General features: G+C 42.0%; 1 protein-coding gene across 2 annotated transcripts in view; it reads right to left on the bottom strand.

Moving 5' to 3' along the window:
• The window catches only part of Babam2 (BRISC and BRCA1 A complex member 2), a 383,311-nt gene that overhangs the window by 284,041 nt on the left and 79,759 nt on the right, over positions 1-19,511 (bottom strand). For both annotated transcript variants that reach the window (XM_041631115.1, XM_041631116.1), the window contains exon 4: positions 5,067-5,161. In XM_041631115.1, coding sequence (XP_041487049.1) covers positions 5,067-5,161 — 95 coding nt within the window. The remainder of the gene's footprint in view (positions 1-5,066; positions 5,162-19,511) is intronic.

The following is a 19,511-nucleotide window of genomic DNA, read 5'->3' as shown; positions in this document are numbered from 1 at the left end:
AATGCCCATTCCCCAGTTTCCAGACTGATTACAGAATCAATAAACAAACTGACCAAGGAAATAAAATTAAGAATCCAAAGTACTCCCTCAAATCTATTATCAACTTAGGGATAATAAAATGCCAACAAAATTCAATGAGGGAAACATACTCTTTCTAATAAACAGTGGCAGCACATCTAAATATCCTCTTACAAAATAAAGCTGGGCATCAACCTCACACCATATACGAAAATGAACCCAAATTGGATCAAATACCTAAATATGATAGTAAAAGTAATAAAATTCTTTAAGGAAAATATTAGACTAAATCTTTATAATCTTGAATTAGGCAATGGTTCCTTGAATATAAAATCAAAAGCACAGGAAACAAAAGAAAAAAGATAAATTTAAATTCATCAAAATTTTAAACTTCTCTTTAAAGGACACTAGTGATCCTGATGGGTCAGAGGGTAAGGTGCACGAACTCGGATACGTGAGGATCTGAGCTTAGGTCCCTAGCATCTATATAAAAGTCAGGTGCCACCACATGTACCTGCTGTTCAGCACAGGCGGAATGGATGGAGACAGTGACTACAGCAGAGATGATGAGCTCTGGATTCTCTGAGAGACCCTGTCTCAAAAAGCAAGGTAGAGACATAAGATACCTAAGTCGACAGCTGGCCTCTACAAATGTCACACGGGCAAATACACACATACACAGGCACACAAGACCATACCTCCAGAGCAAAAAGAAAATCCATGGAATGGTAGGGAAATCTGGCCAACCATGTATATGATGAAGAACTTGTACCAAAAATATATTGCGAAAAAAGAAAAAAAAATGTTAAAATAGGCAAAGGATCTTAACAGACATTCTCCAAAGAATCTACACCAAGAAAAACATGAATGCTCAAATAATTTTCATCAAAGCAGCACAAACCCAAACTCCAAGGAAAGACTATTTACTCAGCACTCCCAGTGATGACTAGCTAAAAAGACACACAATAGTAAGTACTAGTGAGGAGCCAGAGAAAGCAGACACTTATCTACTACTCTAGCTAGGAATACAAAATAGTACAAACCATTCTGAAGACAGTCCGTGCATTCAAAAAGTTAAAAACAGAGTTACTGCTTGGTCCTATAATTCTAATCCTAGGGATACAGCCAAGAAAAACAAAAGGATGTCTTTACAATATCAGCAGCATCAACAACCAAAAGAAACAACCATAGTGGCCAACTGACAAACGAAGAAATAAAATGTGGTGTACACATATAAGAGAATATTATTTGACAATAAAAAATAAGTGTGCCTAGTGAAAACAGTCCAAAAGGACTATATATGTGTACATATATATGAAAGTTTTTTTTTTCTTTTTCAAGACAAGGTTTCTCTATGTAGCCCTGGCTGTCCTAGAACTCACTCTGTAGATCAGGCTGGCCTTTAACGCAGAGGTCCACCTAACTCTGTCCCCAAGTGCTAGGATTAAAGGTGTGTGCCACTACTGCCTGGCTAAAATTATTTCTATTTACATGAAATGTTCAAAATAAGCAAATCCATAAAAACAGAATACAAATTAGTGTTTTCCTGGGGTGGGAAGGATAGGAAAGTAACTGCTGATAGGTTTGGCATTTCTTTTCAGTATGATGACAAGATGCCTTAATTTGTGGTGAGAGTTGCACAGCCCAACAAATATACTAAAAACCACCAAATTAGTACTTTAAATAGGTGAGCCGTATGGCATACAAATTATGTGTTATAAAATTGTTTTTAAAAAATTATATACATATGTATGTACGTATGCTATCCCCTAAATAGAAAACAGTACCTCAGAAGAGCAATGTCAAGTAAAGGCAAAGGATGCTATGTTATAGATGTTACTAGATGATTCAGCCAGTGGTTCCCAGCACAGTTCAGACTGCTGCATATAAATATCTCCAAAGATTGGCAGTCCTTGGGTTCTCCAGAGTACCTAATTCTGGGTCTACTGGGGAAGCTAGAGTCGTACCGTATTTCCAAATCAGTCTAATACGCTTGAGAACCACGGGGCTAAGGCCTTTGTTCAATATCTTCATGAGTCTGTGGTATCTGAGATGCTTTGTGCCTAGTATAGATCCTAGCATTTTATACACACTGACTCCTTCACAGAACTCACCTCCTTCAATGAAGAGTCTGAGCTTAGGAAGCGGAGGCTTCAGCTGATCTTGGAAGCCCTCATTTACTTCTCTTTCCTGTACCCATGCTCCTTATTTAAGCCACCTCACTTTTTGGAGAAGAGCCAATTTAAATAAATAGAATAAATTTCTCTAAAACTTTGTTTCTCAAGCTGGACCATACTGGAGAGTTCATTTTTTACTAATGATTATAATTTAATATAGTCTCTAGACTGTGTCTAGAGAAATGGCTGCTGGAGATTGGGGGTACATTTTATCCTGCCCTAGTGTTTCAATAAGACAGGTATCAAGTGTGCACCTTTACAAGTGTGCTCTGATTGCCTCGCTGGGCTTGTCTGACCCACTGCTGGGGCTCTCAATCTATCATCACTAGGAAGAAAGTGCCCCCTGGCTTTGCATTCTTCCTCTCGGATGCAGTGCATTGTTATTGCCCCTTCCTCATCCCCCCACCCTCACACAGTTCTTAATCAGCTTATTTCTCAAAAGCATTTCTGAGAACTTCACCCAGGGATGAAACATCACCAGAAGAGTGGAATTACCATATCAGCTCTGCTACAGAATTCCCTAAATCTACTAGAGTTCCTTCAGTACTAAAACAGAAGAGTGGAATACGATGAATCTTAGGGCCCTTTCTAGCTCTTAAACTCTCCATTCACCATGCTTGCCAATACTGAAGACAAACACTGCAAATTGTAAAGTCAATTCCAAAAACAGGCTGGAACACTCCTTCTTACCCTTTCCATCTCAGTGATCTTCCTTGTATTATCTAATGCTTTCTCTCTGCCATAGGTTTATTTCAACAATGCTCATTCTGGTCTTAGATCATCGATCCCATGAAACAAGTTTCCATCAGAAAGGTCTATTCTCTTCTTCTTTCAGTAGCTCTAGGCCAGCGATGTACTCCACCAATGTCCCTGTGCTGGCTACTTTTATGTCCACTGGACACAACCTGGAGTCGTCTGGGTGGAAGGATGCTCCTGAAAGAATGTCTCCAGGAGACTGGCCTGTAGGCAAGCCTGTGGAGCATTTCTTGCTTAGTGACGTGGGAGAGCCCACACCACTATGGGTGATGCCATCCTTGAATAGGTAGGTTAAAGAGCAGGCTGAGCAAGTCCAAAAAGCATTCTACCTCCATGGCCTCTACATGAGTTCCTGCCTCCAAGTTCCTGCCTTGGGTTCTCACCCCAACTTCCCTGAATAATGGTTATAAGCTTATAAGATAAAACAAACCCTTTAGCAATGCTGTTTATTCAAAGGAATAGAAACCCTAGACTCCACCAAATGCACCTACACTTTGTAGATCTGTTTTATGTGCATGCAAATCTCAGTGCCCTTTTCTACAACACATCACATAAACACGGCCTCACATGTACTTCAGCCGTGCACCTACTGGAATTCTCCCTCATAATCCCACTTTTCCTTCACTTCTGAAGGAGGAAGACAAACACCCCTCCTCCACACAGTTTTCAAATTCCAGGGATACTTCGATGTAACGCTTCTTTGGTTTCTGGTATACGCCTCCCTCCACGGGGCAGATTTCAGACAGGAGAGACTACGCAGTAATGCTCAGGTCACATCTACTGCAGCTGGGCCTCTCAATTTTAAATGTGGTCAACACCAACCCCATGGTTTCTAAAGAGGCAATTTAACTAGAAAAGTTTTTTTAATCAAACAGAAATTTATGTACAATTATTAAAAACCTTTCAACAAACTCATCCCACCCCTGTCAACAGTATTCTCACAGCTGTATGAAACTTAATGTAATTCTTTAAGTTTAGCTAGTACCTTGCTGTCTTAGTCAGGGTTTCTACTGCAGAGAAGAGACACCATGATCATGGCAGCTCTTGAGGGAAACATTTAATTGTGGTAGCTCACTTACAGTTCAGAGGAACGCCCATTAGTATCATGGCACAACATGGTAGTGTGCAGGCAGACATGGTACTGGAAAGGTAGCTGCTACATGTTGATATGCAGGCAGCAGGAAGTAGACTGTCTCACTGAACGTGACTTGAACATATATGAGACCTCAAAGTCTGCCTCCACAGTGACACACTTCCTCCACACCTACTCCAACAATGACACACCTCCTAATAGTGCCACGACCTTTGGAGGCCATTTTTTTTCACACTACAACACTTACCTTTAAATGGAAGATAGAGGAGTGGGGGGCTTCCAAAGTAGGTCATTAAACTATCAATAGAGTTTGAATGAACCAAAAAATAAAATCCAGAAGTCAAACTGAGAACATAGTTTTAATCAACAATTAAACCTCTTTGATTAATATAGCTATTACAGCATATTTGAATTTGAAAGTGAAAGAAAGAAACATTAGACAAAATGGCACCTGTTCTTTATTAGTCATGAAGAAAACCCAACTGTTAAATAGACTGTATATGCTCTGACAGGTACCATGACCCTTTTCCCCTAATGGTAAGTCTTCTTGCTTTAATTCCAGAAATGCCGGATTTTTTATTACAAGGTTTGGGTTTGGCTTACTACAAAACATTCAGTCTAGTCTTCCCTGAGGTGACACTAAGACAACAGATGTGCAGTCCAAATCTGCCACTTTTAATTTCCTCTTAAAAAGCCAAGAAACACTCTTCCAACCAGTATTTTGTTGAAGTGTTAGTAAACACTGGAAAAGTGACTGCAGGCATGAACCATCAGGTCAGAACCAAGGAAATGTCTTCAATGTGTCCTTAAGTTGAAGAAAAATTATGTCAACCAATCTGTAGAGTTAATATGAAATGGTCCCAAAGTAAAACTCTGATGAAAATCTCTCTTCCTTAACTATTTTGGCACATGAAGAGCTGCACTATTTCACAGATGGGGAACTACATGTGACTAAGCGATTATCAATGCCAATTTTGTTTTCTTTTCAACAAAGGTCATGAGAGAGAGACTATGGTACTCACATGTAGAGCAGAGGGGTCTGGCAGGAATTCAGCATCCTCTCCAAAGATGAAATCGGGGGGCAGCTCTGGGTACTGAGCATTGAAAATTATGTCCCCTGAAATACAGAAAAATAACAAGATCTTCTTATTCCCTTGCAAATGGACAGTCTGAAGAATGCATCAGAAAAACTTGAAGAAACTTATATTTAGTTTAAGAAACAAATTTGAAAAGTACTTTCTGAATGATTAATTCTTCAGATAAAGGAACTGATATCCTCTTTGAAATTACCATCCACAATAAGCAATCAAAAAAGTGCAATATACTATGAATATAAATACCCTGGTAGGAAAGCAGAAGCAGCCCCATGCAGCACACATGCTGATTATTTTTACAGGAAACACAACTGTCCAATCACTGCCTGCTAATGAAGAAGCCTTTACTGGAAACTGATTCTGTATAAACACAGTCCTTGCCTTGTAGAAATTAAATGCACATACATACCTTTGAAGTAATGGAAAGAGCATCTGGCTTGAAGTCAAATAGGCCCGGTTATATTTTCAGGGTTCCCTAATCACTATTAACTCAGAGACCTTTGGAAGGCTTTGACCACTTACCCTTCTGTTTACCAGTAAATGAGTGATACAGTGGTGCAATGGTACAGTGGTGCAGTGGTGCAGTGGTACACCAGTGCAGTGGTACAGTGGTACACCAGTGCAGTGGTGCAGTGGTACACCAGTGCAGTGGTGCAGTGGTGCAGTGGTACACCAGTGCAGTGGTGCAGTGGTGCAGTGGTACACCAGTGCAGTGGTGCAGTGGTACACCAGTGCAGTGGTGCAGTGGTGCAGTGGTACACCAGTGCAGTGGTGCAGTGGTGCAGTGGTACACCAGTGCAGTGGTGCAGTGGTACACCAGTGCAGTGGTGCAGTGGTGCAGTGGTACACCAGTGCAGTGGTACAGTGGTGCAGTGGTATACCAGTGCAGTGGTACAGTGGTACAGTGGTGCAGTGGTGCAGTGGTGCAGTGGTACAGTGGTGCAGTGATGCAGTGGTACAGTAGTATACCAGTGCAGTGGTACAGTGGTACACCAGTGCAGTGGTGCAGTAGTGCAATGGTACAGTGGTACACCAGTGCAGTGGTGCAGTGGTGCAGTAGTACACCGGTGCAGTGGTGCAGTGGTACAGTGGTGCAGTGATGCAGTGGTACAGTAGTATACCAGTGCAGTGGTGCAGTGGTACACCAGTGCAGTGGTGCAGTGGTGCAATGGTACAGTGGTACACCAGTGTAGTGGTGCAGTGGTGCAGTGGTATACCAGTGCAGTGGTACAGTGGTACAGTGGTGCAGTGGTGCAGTGGTGCAGTAGTACACCAGTGCAGTGGTGCAGTGGTACAGTGGTGCAGTGGTACACCAGTGCAGTGGTGCAGTGATGCAGTGGTACAGTAGTATACCAGTGCAGTGGTACAGTGGTACACCAGTGCAGTGGTGCAGTGGTACACCAGTGCAGTGGTGCAGTGGTGCAATGGTACAGTGGTACACCAGTGCAGTGGTGCAGTGGTGCAATGGTACAGTGGTACACCAGTGCAGTGGTGCAGTGGTGCAGTGTGTGCGCAGATGCAATGGTGTAGAGGTGCAGTGTTGCGGTGGTACCGTGGTACAGTGGTACAGTGGTGCAATGGTATGGTGGCACAGTGGCTCAGTGGCGCAGTGCCACAGTGGTACAGTAGTACAGTTGCACAGTAGTGCGAACATAACAGACCTACTGTGTGAAGCGAAGGAGGCAGTGTGCTCAGCACCATGTCTGCCATTCAGTAAGGTCTCAACAAGTCATAGTGAAGCGCCATGCTGATAGTGGGGATGTTGTTAAAGATAAAACAGGATTCGGAGCCTCAGGAGAACAGTCAAGTTGAAAGGTCTCGTTGTCTGTTTCTTTCTGTCTCCTTATTCAGCCCCTGTGTTCTCTCTACTCACCCACAGCTTCAGTTCTATCTTTCTGCTAATGCGAATCAGCAGACTGGTTTGCAGATGGTCCAGCACACACTAGGCCGTAAGCATTTCATAGTGTGTGCACTTTTGGACACACACAACACGGTTGTCAGTCCATTCACTTTCACTGTTCAAAGCGCAAGATTTGCATAATGCTACCCAAAATGAAACATCCAGCTTCACTTTTACATTGAGCCCTTACATCTGTATGCACTAGGCATTTCACATCAGGCTCAGCAAGCATAAAGATGTGATTGTGACAGCCCATGCTCTCATACTCTAGCGCATACACTGTCTCAATAGCTCCTCCAAATAACCTGGCACGGACTACCCCTGCTGCTCCCAGCTCCATCCAAGTCCAGCTCAGCCCATCCACCATTCATACTTTCACTGAATAATGAACTGAACTTTGCTCTAGAGACTACACTAGGCACTAACACCCAAGAATTCTGCTAATAAAAACTGAAACACCAAAAGAACTCAATCATACCTTCTCATAGTACCAGCTGCCCTCCACCCCACAGTATACACTAACCCATAAGTAAATCTTACTGAAGTACTGCATTACCTGAAAACTTGCAACTCAGAAAATTTCATTAATTCTCTCATGTTCAATATTGTAATGGCAAACCTTACAAAATGGTTCTTAAGACCTCCAAAATATGATGTTCTTCCCTATTCATCTACCCTTCTGTTCATCAACAAGCCAATACAAAGCATCTATTCTGGCCATTATAATCAACTCAATGCCTTCCAAACACTGTGGCACCCAGGTCAAACAGCTCTCCTCTTGCTCAGTTTACATCACTCACAAACCCACTCGAATTACCTTCTTCTTCATAGTGCCCTTCCTCATAATCTGCAAGATATTGATCACTGTTACTTATGAATTTCATCAGTACTGCTTGGATACAACACTGCTTGAGTAATTGATTATAGTCTTATACTGTTTATGGCTCTATTAATTTTAAAAATTACAAGCAGGAGCTACATATGAGGCACCGTGATATACTGTTCATTCAAAAAGACCCATCTAAGGGAGCTCGCATTTCATGCAGAAGACAAGAACAACACAGAACCTTCTAGACACAACAGGACTGACGTCCATGTGCAATCACAGACTGTGGCAGCACACACAGGGCCTGTACAGGTCTAAGTCAGACAAAGTCTCAGTGCTAAAAGACGAGTGGACACATCTCCCACCCTAGCCTAAAAGCTGTCTTTCCAACTGATCACCACTCACAAAAGGAAGAAAGAGAGAAAGGGAGGGAGGGAGGGAGGGAAGGGAGGAAGGAAGGAAGGAAGGAAGGAAGGAAGGAAGGAAGGAAGGAAGGCAGAGAATCACCTCTAAACAGTATATGGTAAGTACACATACTAGATCTTTCTACATATATTGTAAGCATCCAGAGAATGAATGAGTTCTTGTGTTCATTTCATGTCTCTTACAAGGCAAAGTGCAGCTCCCAGAGAATCCATTTTAGAAAGGCTCAGAATATGAAGACAATGGGATCTAAGTGCTGAGAGGGTCTACAGTGACTAACAAGCACAGCAGAGTTTCAGCCAGAGCTTCCAGGAGGATTAAGCTTAAGCAAGGAAACGTATGGGAAGTGGATACAGATCAAACTATTCAAAGTAATACAACCACCACCTCCTTTACAAACCTTCACTATCACTATCTCCAACTGCCAACAACACCCTACAAATCATAAAGTGCTAAGTCCAAGCCATGGACAAGAACCACTAGAAGAGGCAGTATGAATGTCCGCATTACTTATTCTATCCACATATATCAGCAAGCATGAATCCTTAGGAAAAGCACACAATTCATTAGGAATGTGTCTTTCAGGCTGCTTACTTAATTACCTTTAGAATGTTTCTCATTAAAGTAATAGAACACAGGCATCAGATGTTTTAGGGGAAGCCAAGCTAGAATGTATTGGGAATTGATGCTCAGAAACGAATGATCCTAGAGAAGCTAGGTAACAAGGAGAACCCTGAGAGACATACATGGGCCCCCTCCCAGAAGAGGAAACAGACAAGACCTCCTGAGAAAATTAGGAGTTGGGGGAGAATTAGAATTAGAAGGGAAGGGAGAAGAGGAGGGAGAGGAGAGAAGTGGAGAGAGGAGAAGAACATGAGGGAATAGGATGCTCAAGAAATGGGAAGGACAGTGAAGGGAAGAAAGGAAGGAGATATCTTGATTGAGGGAGCCATTAAAGAGCTATCGAGAAACATAGCACTAGGGAAATTCCCAGGAATCTACAAGGATGACCCCAGCAAAGACTCTAAGGAACAGCAGAGAGGATGACTAAACTGGCCTTCCCCTGTAATCAGATAGATGGCTACCTTAATTGTCATCACAGAACCTTCAACCAGCAACTGAAGGAAGCAGACACAGAGAGCTACAGTGAAGCACTAGGCGGAGTTCCTGGAGACCAGTCTGAGAGAGGGAGGAGTGAGAATATAAGCAAAGGAGTCAAGACCATGATGGTGATACTCACAGAAACAGCTGACCTGAGCTAGTGAGAGCTCACTGACTCTGGACTGATAGCAGGGGAACCTGCATAGCACCAAACTAGATTCACTGAATGTGGGGTACAATTGTAAGGCTTGGGCAGTCTGTGGGACCACTGGCGGTGAAACCAGGATTTATTCCTAGAGTTTGAACTAGCATCTAGGAGGGAATTCTTTTTGAAGGGATACGTTGCTCAGCCTAGATATGGGCGGGAGGACCTTGGTCTTGCCTGGAAGTGAAGTGTCATACTTTATTGACTTTCCCTGAGAAGCCTTATTCTTTCAGAGGAGTGGATGAGTGGTGGGGTGGAGGAGAAGGTAGAGTGGGAGGAGGGAAGGGAGTGGGAACAGGGATAACTATATAAAATGAAGAAAGATTGTATTTTAAAAATTCTTAATAAAAAAGAAACTAACATGCCAAATTCCAACGCTTGGAGCAGCAGGGCTCAGTGGAAAACCACTTGCCCAGAACTGATTCTATTTCAGTGTTGTACTGGAGGCTTTAGCCAGGGCAGAAAGAGGGACTAAAAAGGATCTACATTGGGAAACAAAAGGATCCAAAAGACATCTTGCCATAGGTGATATAGTCCAGCAAATGATAAATCTTAGCAAATCCATGAAAATACTATATGAACTAAAAAGCATTCTCAGAGGTTTCCAAACACAAGATAAGAAACAACTCCACTTCTGTACACCTAGCAAGCAAGGAACAACCCAAATTTAAGAAAACAATTCCATTTACAATAGCATCGAAAATCTGCTTAAGAATAAATTTATGGATGAACTTTATACCCTGGAAACCATAAAAGAATGTTAAAGGAAATTATCAAAGGTCTAAGTAAATGGAAAGATGTCTTTGTGTATCAGAATACTTAATGTTGCTAAGGGCAACACTAAGCAAGCTGATCTACAGAGTCTCTGCAGAAACTGAAAGGCCAATTCTAAAATTCATATAGGGATGCAAGACTTCCAGAAAACAAAAAAGAATCTTGAAAACAAGGGAGAGACAGAAATTTCCAAAGCTGTTACGAAGTCACAGAAACTCAGGAGTGTGATAGTGGGCATCAACAGACATCAGCCAGCAGAATCAGACTGCAATTCAGTGTTCTGCAGTCATGGTGGCTACATGACACCATATCTTTAAATAAGAAAATAAATAGATAAATAAATAGATGGATACCATAAATAGACCAATAGATAGATCAATAGATCAATCGACCAACAGATAGATAAATACTTTCAATCTTAAGGTCATTTGATTCTTCAAAGAGCTACAAGGTAATTCAATTCCCATCCACACACACAAAAAAAGTCATTTTACTTCCTTGCATCCATTAGGATAGCAACTATTACACACAAATACACACACACACACACACACACACACACACAAAAGTAACAAATGTGGGGGAAGATGAAGAGAAACCCAAGCTCTTATACAGTGTTGGTATGAGTGTAAAATGATGTTACTGCTATGGAAAACAGAATGGAGGCTCTTTTAAAAGTTAAAACTAGATTACCATATGATCCAACAATTCCACTTCAGGGAATATAACAGCTCCCACATTAAAAATAAGGGCTCAAAGATGTATTTGTTCATGGCAGCATGATTCACAACAGACAGGATGGAAATGACCCAAGTGCCCATCAACAGATAAATGAATAAAAACATGTCACACAATGGGCTACGATTCAGCCTTAAAAGAAAGACATGGATGAACCATAAGACATTGCATCAACTTAAGTAAATTGAAAGATAAATACTATTATGCCTCATAGGAGGCAGAATGGTGGCGCCAGTGGCAGGGGAGAGGGGACAGCAGAAGTTTCTGTTTAATGGCATCAAGTGTGTTTCACACAGTGAACAAGCTCCATGACTGCATCTAGTATACTAAACAACACTTAAACTTTACATCTAGAGGCTGGGTACTGTGACATACACTTGTAATCCCAGCCCTTTGGAAGTTTAGGTAGGAGGATTCTGAGCTGGGGGCCAGCATGACCTAACATCACTGTGAGGACAACTTGGACTACATAGCATGACCTTGTCTCAAAAGTCAGAATTAAGAAAAAAAATTAAATAAATCTGCTAAACTGGGTGTAGAGCAGAACACTAACTGGACTTGGGAGCCTGAAGCAGGAGGATTGTGACCCTGAGGACTCTGAGGGTTCCTACTGCTGTGATGAGACACCACGGCAATGCCACTCTTATAAAGGAAAACATCTAATTGAGGTTGTGGCTTACAGTTTCAGAGTTTAGTCCATTATGGTGAGGGTAGTGAGCATGGTGGCTGGAAGTGTGGTGGTGTAAAGGCAGACATGGTTGCTGGAGATTCTCCATCTTGATCCAAAGGTGACAGAAAGTTAACTGCCTTTCTGAACACGGCTGGGGCATATATGAAACCTCAAAGCCACCTCCACAGGGACAAACTTTCTCAAACAAGGTCACATCTACTCCAACAAGCCACACCTCCTTACAGTGTCGCTCTCTTTGGGGGCCATTGTCTTTCAAACTCCACAGTAAGCTACACAGCAAACTCCAGGCTAGCCCAAGCTCCATAAGATACTGCCCCACCCTGCGAAGAAAAGAATGTATTTAGGGGTTAGAGATGCTCAGGAGTAGAGGACTAGCCACTTGCCTGATGTAGGAAGCTCGGAGTTTTACCTCAAGCACTGAAAAGAAACTTGTTTAAGACAGCAAAGCATGTACCACTCTTTCAGAGGACCAAGCTCAGATGCCAGTGTTCACATTGGGCAGTTCTCAGAACCACCTAGAACTCCAGTTTCAGGGGATCATACACACTCCTCTAGTCTCAGCCAGAACCCACACACAAGTGGTATATACTCATGTAGATCAGCACCTATATGTATAAATAACAATAAATTAAAAACATTTTTAAAGTATCTTTTCAACAAATATTGTTGAGACAACTAAACAGCCATGTATGAAGTGGGCCCCGATTTCACACAATATAGAAAAACTAACACAAGTAGGGCAGTGGTGGCACACACCTCTAATCCCAGCACTCAGGAGGAAGAAGCAGGCAAATCTCTTTGAGTTTGAGGCCAGCCTGGTCTACACAGTGAGTTTCAGGACAGGCTCCAAAGCTATACAGAGCAATCCTGTCTCAAAAATCTAAAACAGAAAAAAGAAAAAAAAGAGAGAGAGAGAGAGAGAGAAGGGAAGGAAGGAAAGAAGGAAGAAAAATTAACACAAAATGGATCCAAGTCCTAAAAGTAACAAGAAAATGAAAAAATTACTAAAATTACTGAGGAAGGTTTAAGAATGACTCCTCAAAGCACTGAGTCGGGCAGTCGTTTCTGCAGAGGTTAGTATTAGGAATCAACTTGACTAGAGGAATAGCGGACAACGGTTCAAGTATGAGTTGTGGGTGTTCCTACAAGTATTTGTCCACAGGAGACTGACATATTAATCTGAGAAGCCTAAGGCAGGACTTAGCAGGACTTACAACAGCATCCTCTGGGGTCTCTAGTCATTGGCCTCACCCTGAGAATGGCATCATTGGCATCTCCAGTTCTTGGGCTTTCTAAATGGGCCTGGGTCAACGCTCCAGGTCAGGATCCTGCAGCTACAGTGGATAGACAGTCTGTCGTAAAACTTGCCAACCTTCCTGTCACATGGGTCCCTTCTCCTCATAAATCTCCTCTGTGAATCTATACATTCTTCTGCTTCTGACTCTAATCTGTTGAAGCAAACTCTGAAAGTTTCTTCCACCCAAAAGCAAATCAAGCAACACCACCAACAAAAGAAAAATCAGACTTCATCAAAACTAAAAGCTATTGTCCTTCAGAGAACAGTATCCAGAAAGTAAAAAACCCATAAAATGTGAGAAAATTTGACAAACAACATATTTTATAAGGAATATACAGAATATACACAGTGGCATATAAAAACATGCAGACTGTGTAAAGGAAACTAACAACTCAGTAATAAAAGGCCAGCCCAAATTTTAAATGGGGAAAGGCTGTTATAAGATGTTTGTCCACTTACAAGTGCCAAAAGCCCATAGATGTTCGATGAGACACCAGGGAGAGGTATAATCAAAATCAGAATGAGATACCATGGCACAGCTTACTAGGACGCCCGTAATAGAAAAGATAGAGGATAACAAGTAATGCAGAGGCTGCAGAGGAACTGACACTCTATAACATAGCTAGCGAGATGCAAAATGATAAGCTGAATGGCCTGGCAGTTCCTCAGCAAGTTAGATATGGAGCTACCCACTGGACCCTGCAGCTCCTCTTAGATACCCAAAGAGAACTAAAACCACATCCACCCAAAAGCAGGCACATGAATCTCCTACCAGCATAATTCACAAGAGCTGGAAGCATAAACAACTAATGCCCATCGACTGAAGACAGGATAAATAAAATATAAAGCAAGAGGGCAGAGAAAGAAGAGGGGAAGAGGAATATACTTAATTATTACACATGATACAATGTAGATGAAACTTTGGAATCATTACAGCTAAGCTTTAAAAACCATGGGGGTCACTTGTATTATTACTCTACGGCTCCATTTATACAAAATGTTCAAACTACGCAAATGTAAAGACAGATGGAACTTGGTGACTGCCTGAGGGTAGGAGAAAAAGTGAATGCTAGCATTTAAGTTTCCTTTTGTATGATGGAAATGAAGAATCAGTGGTGATGGTGGCACAGTTTTGTGACTACACTGGAAACCGCTGGATCATACACTTTAAAGGGTGGATTGTATGGTATGTGAATTAGAGTCAATAAAGCTGCTTTTAAATCTGATGCAAAAAATTGCCCCACTTTCAAGAAACATGATCTTAAAACAAATAAATTATGAAGTGTTTACTGAGTGGTTGTGGGTAAGTCTATTTTTTGTAAATAAAATCATGTTGAAAATGCAATTTTAAGAGTTCTACTCTTTTTTTTTAATTTTATTTATTTTTTTTCCGCCTCCTCCCCGTTTCCCATTTCCCTCCCCCTCCTCGCACACATCGCCCCCTTCCCCTACTCCCCTACCCCTCTCCCCCTTCCCCCCCACTCCATTCCCCCTCCCTCTCGAGAATGAAGAGCAGTCCAGATTCCCTGCCCTGCAGGAAGTCCAAGGTCCTCCCACTTCTATCCAGGACCAGGAAGGTGAGCATCCAAACAGGCTAGGCTCCCACAAAGCCAGTTCATGTATTAGGATCGAAACCTAGTGCCATTGTCCTTGGCTTCTTATCAGCCTTCATTGTCCACCACGTTCAGAAAGTCTGGTTTCATCCCATGCTTATTCAGTCCCAGTCCTGCTGGCCTTGGTGAGCTCCCAATAGATCAGTTCCACTGTCACTCTACAATGATCCCTTGCCCTACAGTCCACAACCCAGAGGAGACAGGAAATGCTAAGAGAGACATGCATGTATCCCTCCAGAAGAGTAAGTAGACAAGATCTCTTCAGTAAAGTGGCAGCACAGGCGGACAGGGGAGGGTGGTAGGGGTGTGGGGAGGGGAGAAGGGAAGTGAGGAGGGGAACGAACATGAGGGATCAGAAAGGTTGAGTTGGGTGAAGGACAGAGAGGGAGAGCAAGGAAAGAGATACCTTGAAAGAGGAAGTCATTATGGTTAGCGAGAAACCAGGTGCTACGGAAAGTCCCAGGAATCCACAAGCATGACCCCAGCTAAGAATCTAAGCAATAGTGGAGAGGGGACCTAAAATGTTCTTCCCCTGTAATCAGACTGATGACTACTTTGTCATCATATAACCTTCATTTAGTAAGTGATGGAAGCAGATGCAGAGATCCATAGCTGAGCACGGGCTGAACGACTGGAATCCAGCCATAGAGAGGGACAAACGATATTTCAAGCAAAGGGGCCAAGACCATGATGGGGAGACCCACAGAAACAGCTGACCCTAGATAGTGGGAGCTCACTGACACCAGAATGAAAGTTGAGAAACCTGCATAAAACTGAACTACTGAATGTGGGTGACAACTGGCTTAGGTAGTTTGCGGGGCACTAGCAGTGGAACCAGTATTTATCCCTAGTGCATGAATTGGCTCTTTGGAGCCCATTCCTATGGAGGGATACCTTGTTCAGCCTAGATACAGAGAGGAGGGCCTTGGACCTGCCTCATGTGATGTGACAGACTTTGTTGAGTCCCCACGGGAGGCCTCGCCCTCTCTGAGGAGTGGATAGGGATGGGACGGGAAGAAGATGCAGGTAGGGGGAGGATGGAAGGGAGAGGGAACTGGGATTGGTATATAAAATAAAATTGTTTTAAAAAATAATAAAAAAGAAAGTGAAGATCTTTATGAATGAATACTTTTAACTATTTTCATTTTTAAGAACTTTCTTAAATGTGTCCTTTTAAAAGAGAGAACTAAAAAATGCTAAAAATGTGTCATTAAATGTTAGTTAATCTTTTTAATTTAAGACAACCAAAAACATCTAAATTTACAGTAAAGTAAATTTTTCAAAAGAGGAATACTGTACACCAAATTATTATACTCTAATTGAAAGGAACTTCTAAGAAAAATGTAGTAGAGAAGTGGTGTTTGTTAGATTAGATAAGGCAAACATCATGTGACTATTTTGAAAACAAATAAAGCCATTTATATGCTTTTTGAGGTCTCACACTGCTCTGAACTTCTGAGTTGTACTACCAGCCTCAAAGAACTTCTGAAACACTGCCTCAAGGCTCAGTAGGCTCCTGGAAAGAGTGTGTGGCATTGTTTTCTTGCTATGGAGAACAGTCAGTAAATCAGTCAGGAGCGTTTATTAAAAACACACCCGCACAGATGCACTCATTGGACACCCGGGGGGTTATGCAGGAAGTGAGAACGCAGCACCTGACCTCTAGGCAGACATGGTGGGGACACAGAGCTGCACACAAATCACAGGGAAAGACAATAACACTGTGTTTCCTTTATCTCACCCTGGAGAAGACGATGTGAACACTGAGCACAGGTGACTTGGGTACTGCTTACTTCAAGCTGTCATAAAAAGGAAGAGTAGGCAGGAGAACAGAAGTAAAAATAGGACCTAAGGTGATAGGAGGTAAGGCTAAGAAAGAAAGAGAGCAATGAAACATCCAGAGTTTAGAAGCATTAGAGTCACCTAACAACAAAAGCAGTTTCAAGTTTTGTTTGACATGATCCTCTGAAACTTGCTGCTCCACCACAGTAGGACCAATGCACATCAAAACTGCTTCCCAATGTAACACATCTGGGGATGCACAGAAACCCAGGTACACATGTGAGGGGGCCATCACCAGCGCTGCCAAGCAGACCCTGTATTCTAACCCACTCCAAACAGTAGAAACACAGGCTGCCCACAGGCTGCTCTAGCCCAGTGAAATATGGTCATACCACTTTGTCTGCACCACAGTAGGAAGGACTGCAAGCAAGTGCAGCTTCAAATAAACATTTCAAATTATCCCTATAAATTGCTCTATTAAATGCTTATTTACTATAATGCCAAGTATGAGGAGGGAGCATCAGGCCAGAAAACATCAGGGTAAAGGAGATTCTCACAAAGGAAGGCAGACTTAAACAGCAGAGTTTTACAGAGAAGCGGCTCAGTTCTAAGAATTAGCTCCAACTACAACATGTTTCCTTATGCTGAAATTTAAATCCCCCCCGAAAGAAACTCTATGTACTTGTTTGTAGGAGTTTATAAAATAAATTCCTCTTCAATATCATAACGTTTACATTATTTGAAGGCAGTTCTTGTGACTTCTCTCTTTACCTGGCCATGAGTCACCTCTTGGCCAAGCTGTGCAGTTCTGTTTCTTTCACTACTCCTCAGCTAACTTGATCACGGTTTGCTTCTCATGCTGCCTCCTGTCTCTGCAAGGATAATATCTAGAACTAAGCAGGAGAAAGGCACACCTTCATTGTAGATACTGGCCTTGCAGGGCTAAAGACCACGGCAAACCAAAATAGATTCTGGCAGTATTATGCTTCCTGCCAACTAAAACATCAGACTTTTCCTTACATACTACTGCTAACCTACATATCCCACACTCTTAATTGGGATAGCTGAATTTCTGACTCTATTCCGGGGTTTTAAATTGGTTATTACATTTCAATTTCATTGGACCTACCCATAGATAGTCTATCATAATATCCCTAGATTCAAAGCCCATTTAGAGTTAGCTCTCCTAACTCAATCAGCAACAGATTGGCCTGGCATACTCCTAGAAATAGCCCATTGTATTTAGGTTTCTACTGCTGTGGAAAACACCATGACCAAAAGAAACATGGAAAAGAGAAGGCTTTATTTGGCTTATGGGTTACAGTCCATCATCAGGACACAATAAGGTGGGAACTGAAGCGGACGCCATGGATGTATGCTGCTTACTGGATTGCTCCTATGGCTTGCTCAGCTTGCTTTCTTATACTACCCAGAACCATCTTTCAGGGGTGCCACCACCCCCAGTAGGCTAAGTCATCCTCTATCAACTGGCAGTCAAAAACTGCCCCAAAGACTTGTCTGCACACAATGTTTCTCAAGAGGTTCCTCTTCCCAGATAACTCTTGCTGTGTTAATCTGACAAATAGAAAACCAACCAGGAAATTACTTTCATGGCATCCATAGATCAATTAAGTCAGAGCCTCTTAGGGTAAAAAATTGTTTAAACAATACTATCCACTGAATAATTGTGAACCAGAATACAGATCCCAAGGAAATCATCAGAAGTTTGTTGAACAGCCTGTCAAGTATCACCTTGCCAAAAATTTGAAAGATAGCTGGGCGGTGAAGGCGCATGTCTTTAATCCCAGGACTCGGGAGGCAGAGACAGGCAGATCTCTGTGAGTTCAAGGCCAGCCTGGTCTACTGAGTGAGTTCCAGGACAGGCTCCAAAGCTACAGAAAAACGAAAGAAAGAAAGAAAGAAAGAAAGAAAGAAAGAAGAGAGAGAAAGAAGAGAGAGAGAGAGAAAGGAAGAAAGAGAGAAAGGAAGAAAGAGAGAAAGGAAGAAAGAAAGAAAGAAAGAAAGAATCCACTGACGAGCAATAATCAATGTGCTAGTGATTTATTGCATGGGGCATGTTTTGTCCTGAAAGATGGGGTTTCTTTTCTACTATGAAGGGAAACAGATTGTAAGGAATTTCATCTGAGAAGTACACAATCTTCATGTATTAGTCTCGCAGAATATGTTTGTAGAAAGAAATAATGAAAGTAGAGGACTAGCTTTAGGCCATCTCCACATCCTTGCTTTCCTTACACGACCTCTCCTCAACAAACCCTTCTCTCCAGACTTGGCACTGCCTCTGCCTGAAGCACTGCATGGCACAAATAATAATGCAGACCAAATGCAGACCACCAGCTTTAGACTCATTAGCAATCTCATCAAAAAACAAATGGAAACAAGTGAAATTTAATCTTAACTTTTATCACTTATATGTACTAAAATTTGCTTTTCTAATGTTACACAAGTCACGTATCTCACACAGACCCGGGTACAGTATCACCAACATGAGGGTCCTCACTCTCTCCTTGTGGAGCTGGATTTCCCCACATCCACAACAGCCTCTGCTCTCCTCTTTGTCTTGCTTACGCTGCTTTTCTAGAACATCAAACAAACAGAGTTACATGAAGCCCTTCAGACGGGTTTCTTTCACTCAGCTTTAAGACATGCGAGGATGAGTCAAACTGTTTCATGTGTTGACAATTTTTTCATCTTCCGAATATTCAGCCACTTGCTGTATTCTGGGGGTTTCAGTTGCAAATGGAGAAAAACATGAAGCAGAGGGTATTTACTCTTCCCTATCTTGAACAGACAATTAATTCCAATGGTTACATTTATAAATAAAATGATATTTTTCATCAACATACAAAATGGAACATTTCAATTGGTAACCAAACATACAAGTTGTAAGATACATGACATTCTTTTTAATAGTAGCACTTCGTTTCTTTCACACATTACATTTCAATTCAGATTAATCACATGTCAGCATCCACAGCCACATGCGACTAGTAGTGATTATATGG

Source organism: Microtus oregoni, unplaced genomic scaffold (assembly GCF_018167655.1).
Source record: "Microtus oregoni isolate MIOR12 unplaced genomic scaffold, Mior012 000036F_ref0000092, whole genome shotgun sequence".
Taxonomy (NCBI): domain Eukaryota; kingdom Metazoa; phylum Chordata; class Mammalia; order Rodentia; family Cricetidae; genus Microtus; species Microtus oregoni.
This window is presented reverse-complemented; position numbering and strand designations above follow the sequence as displayed.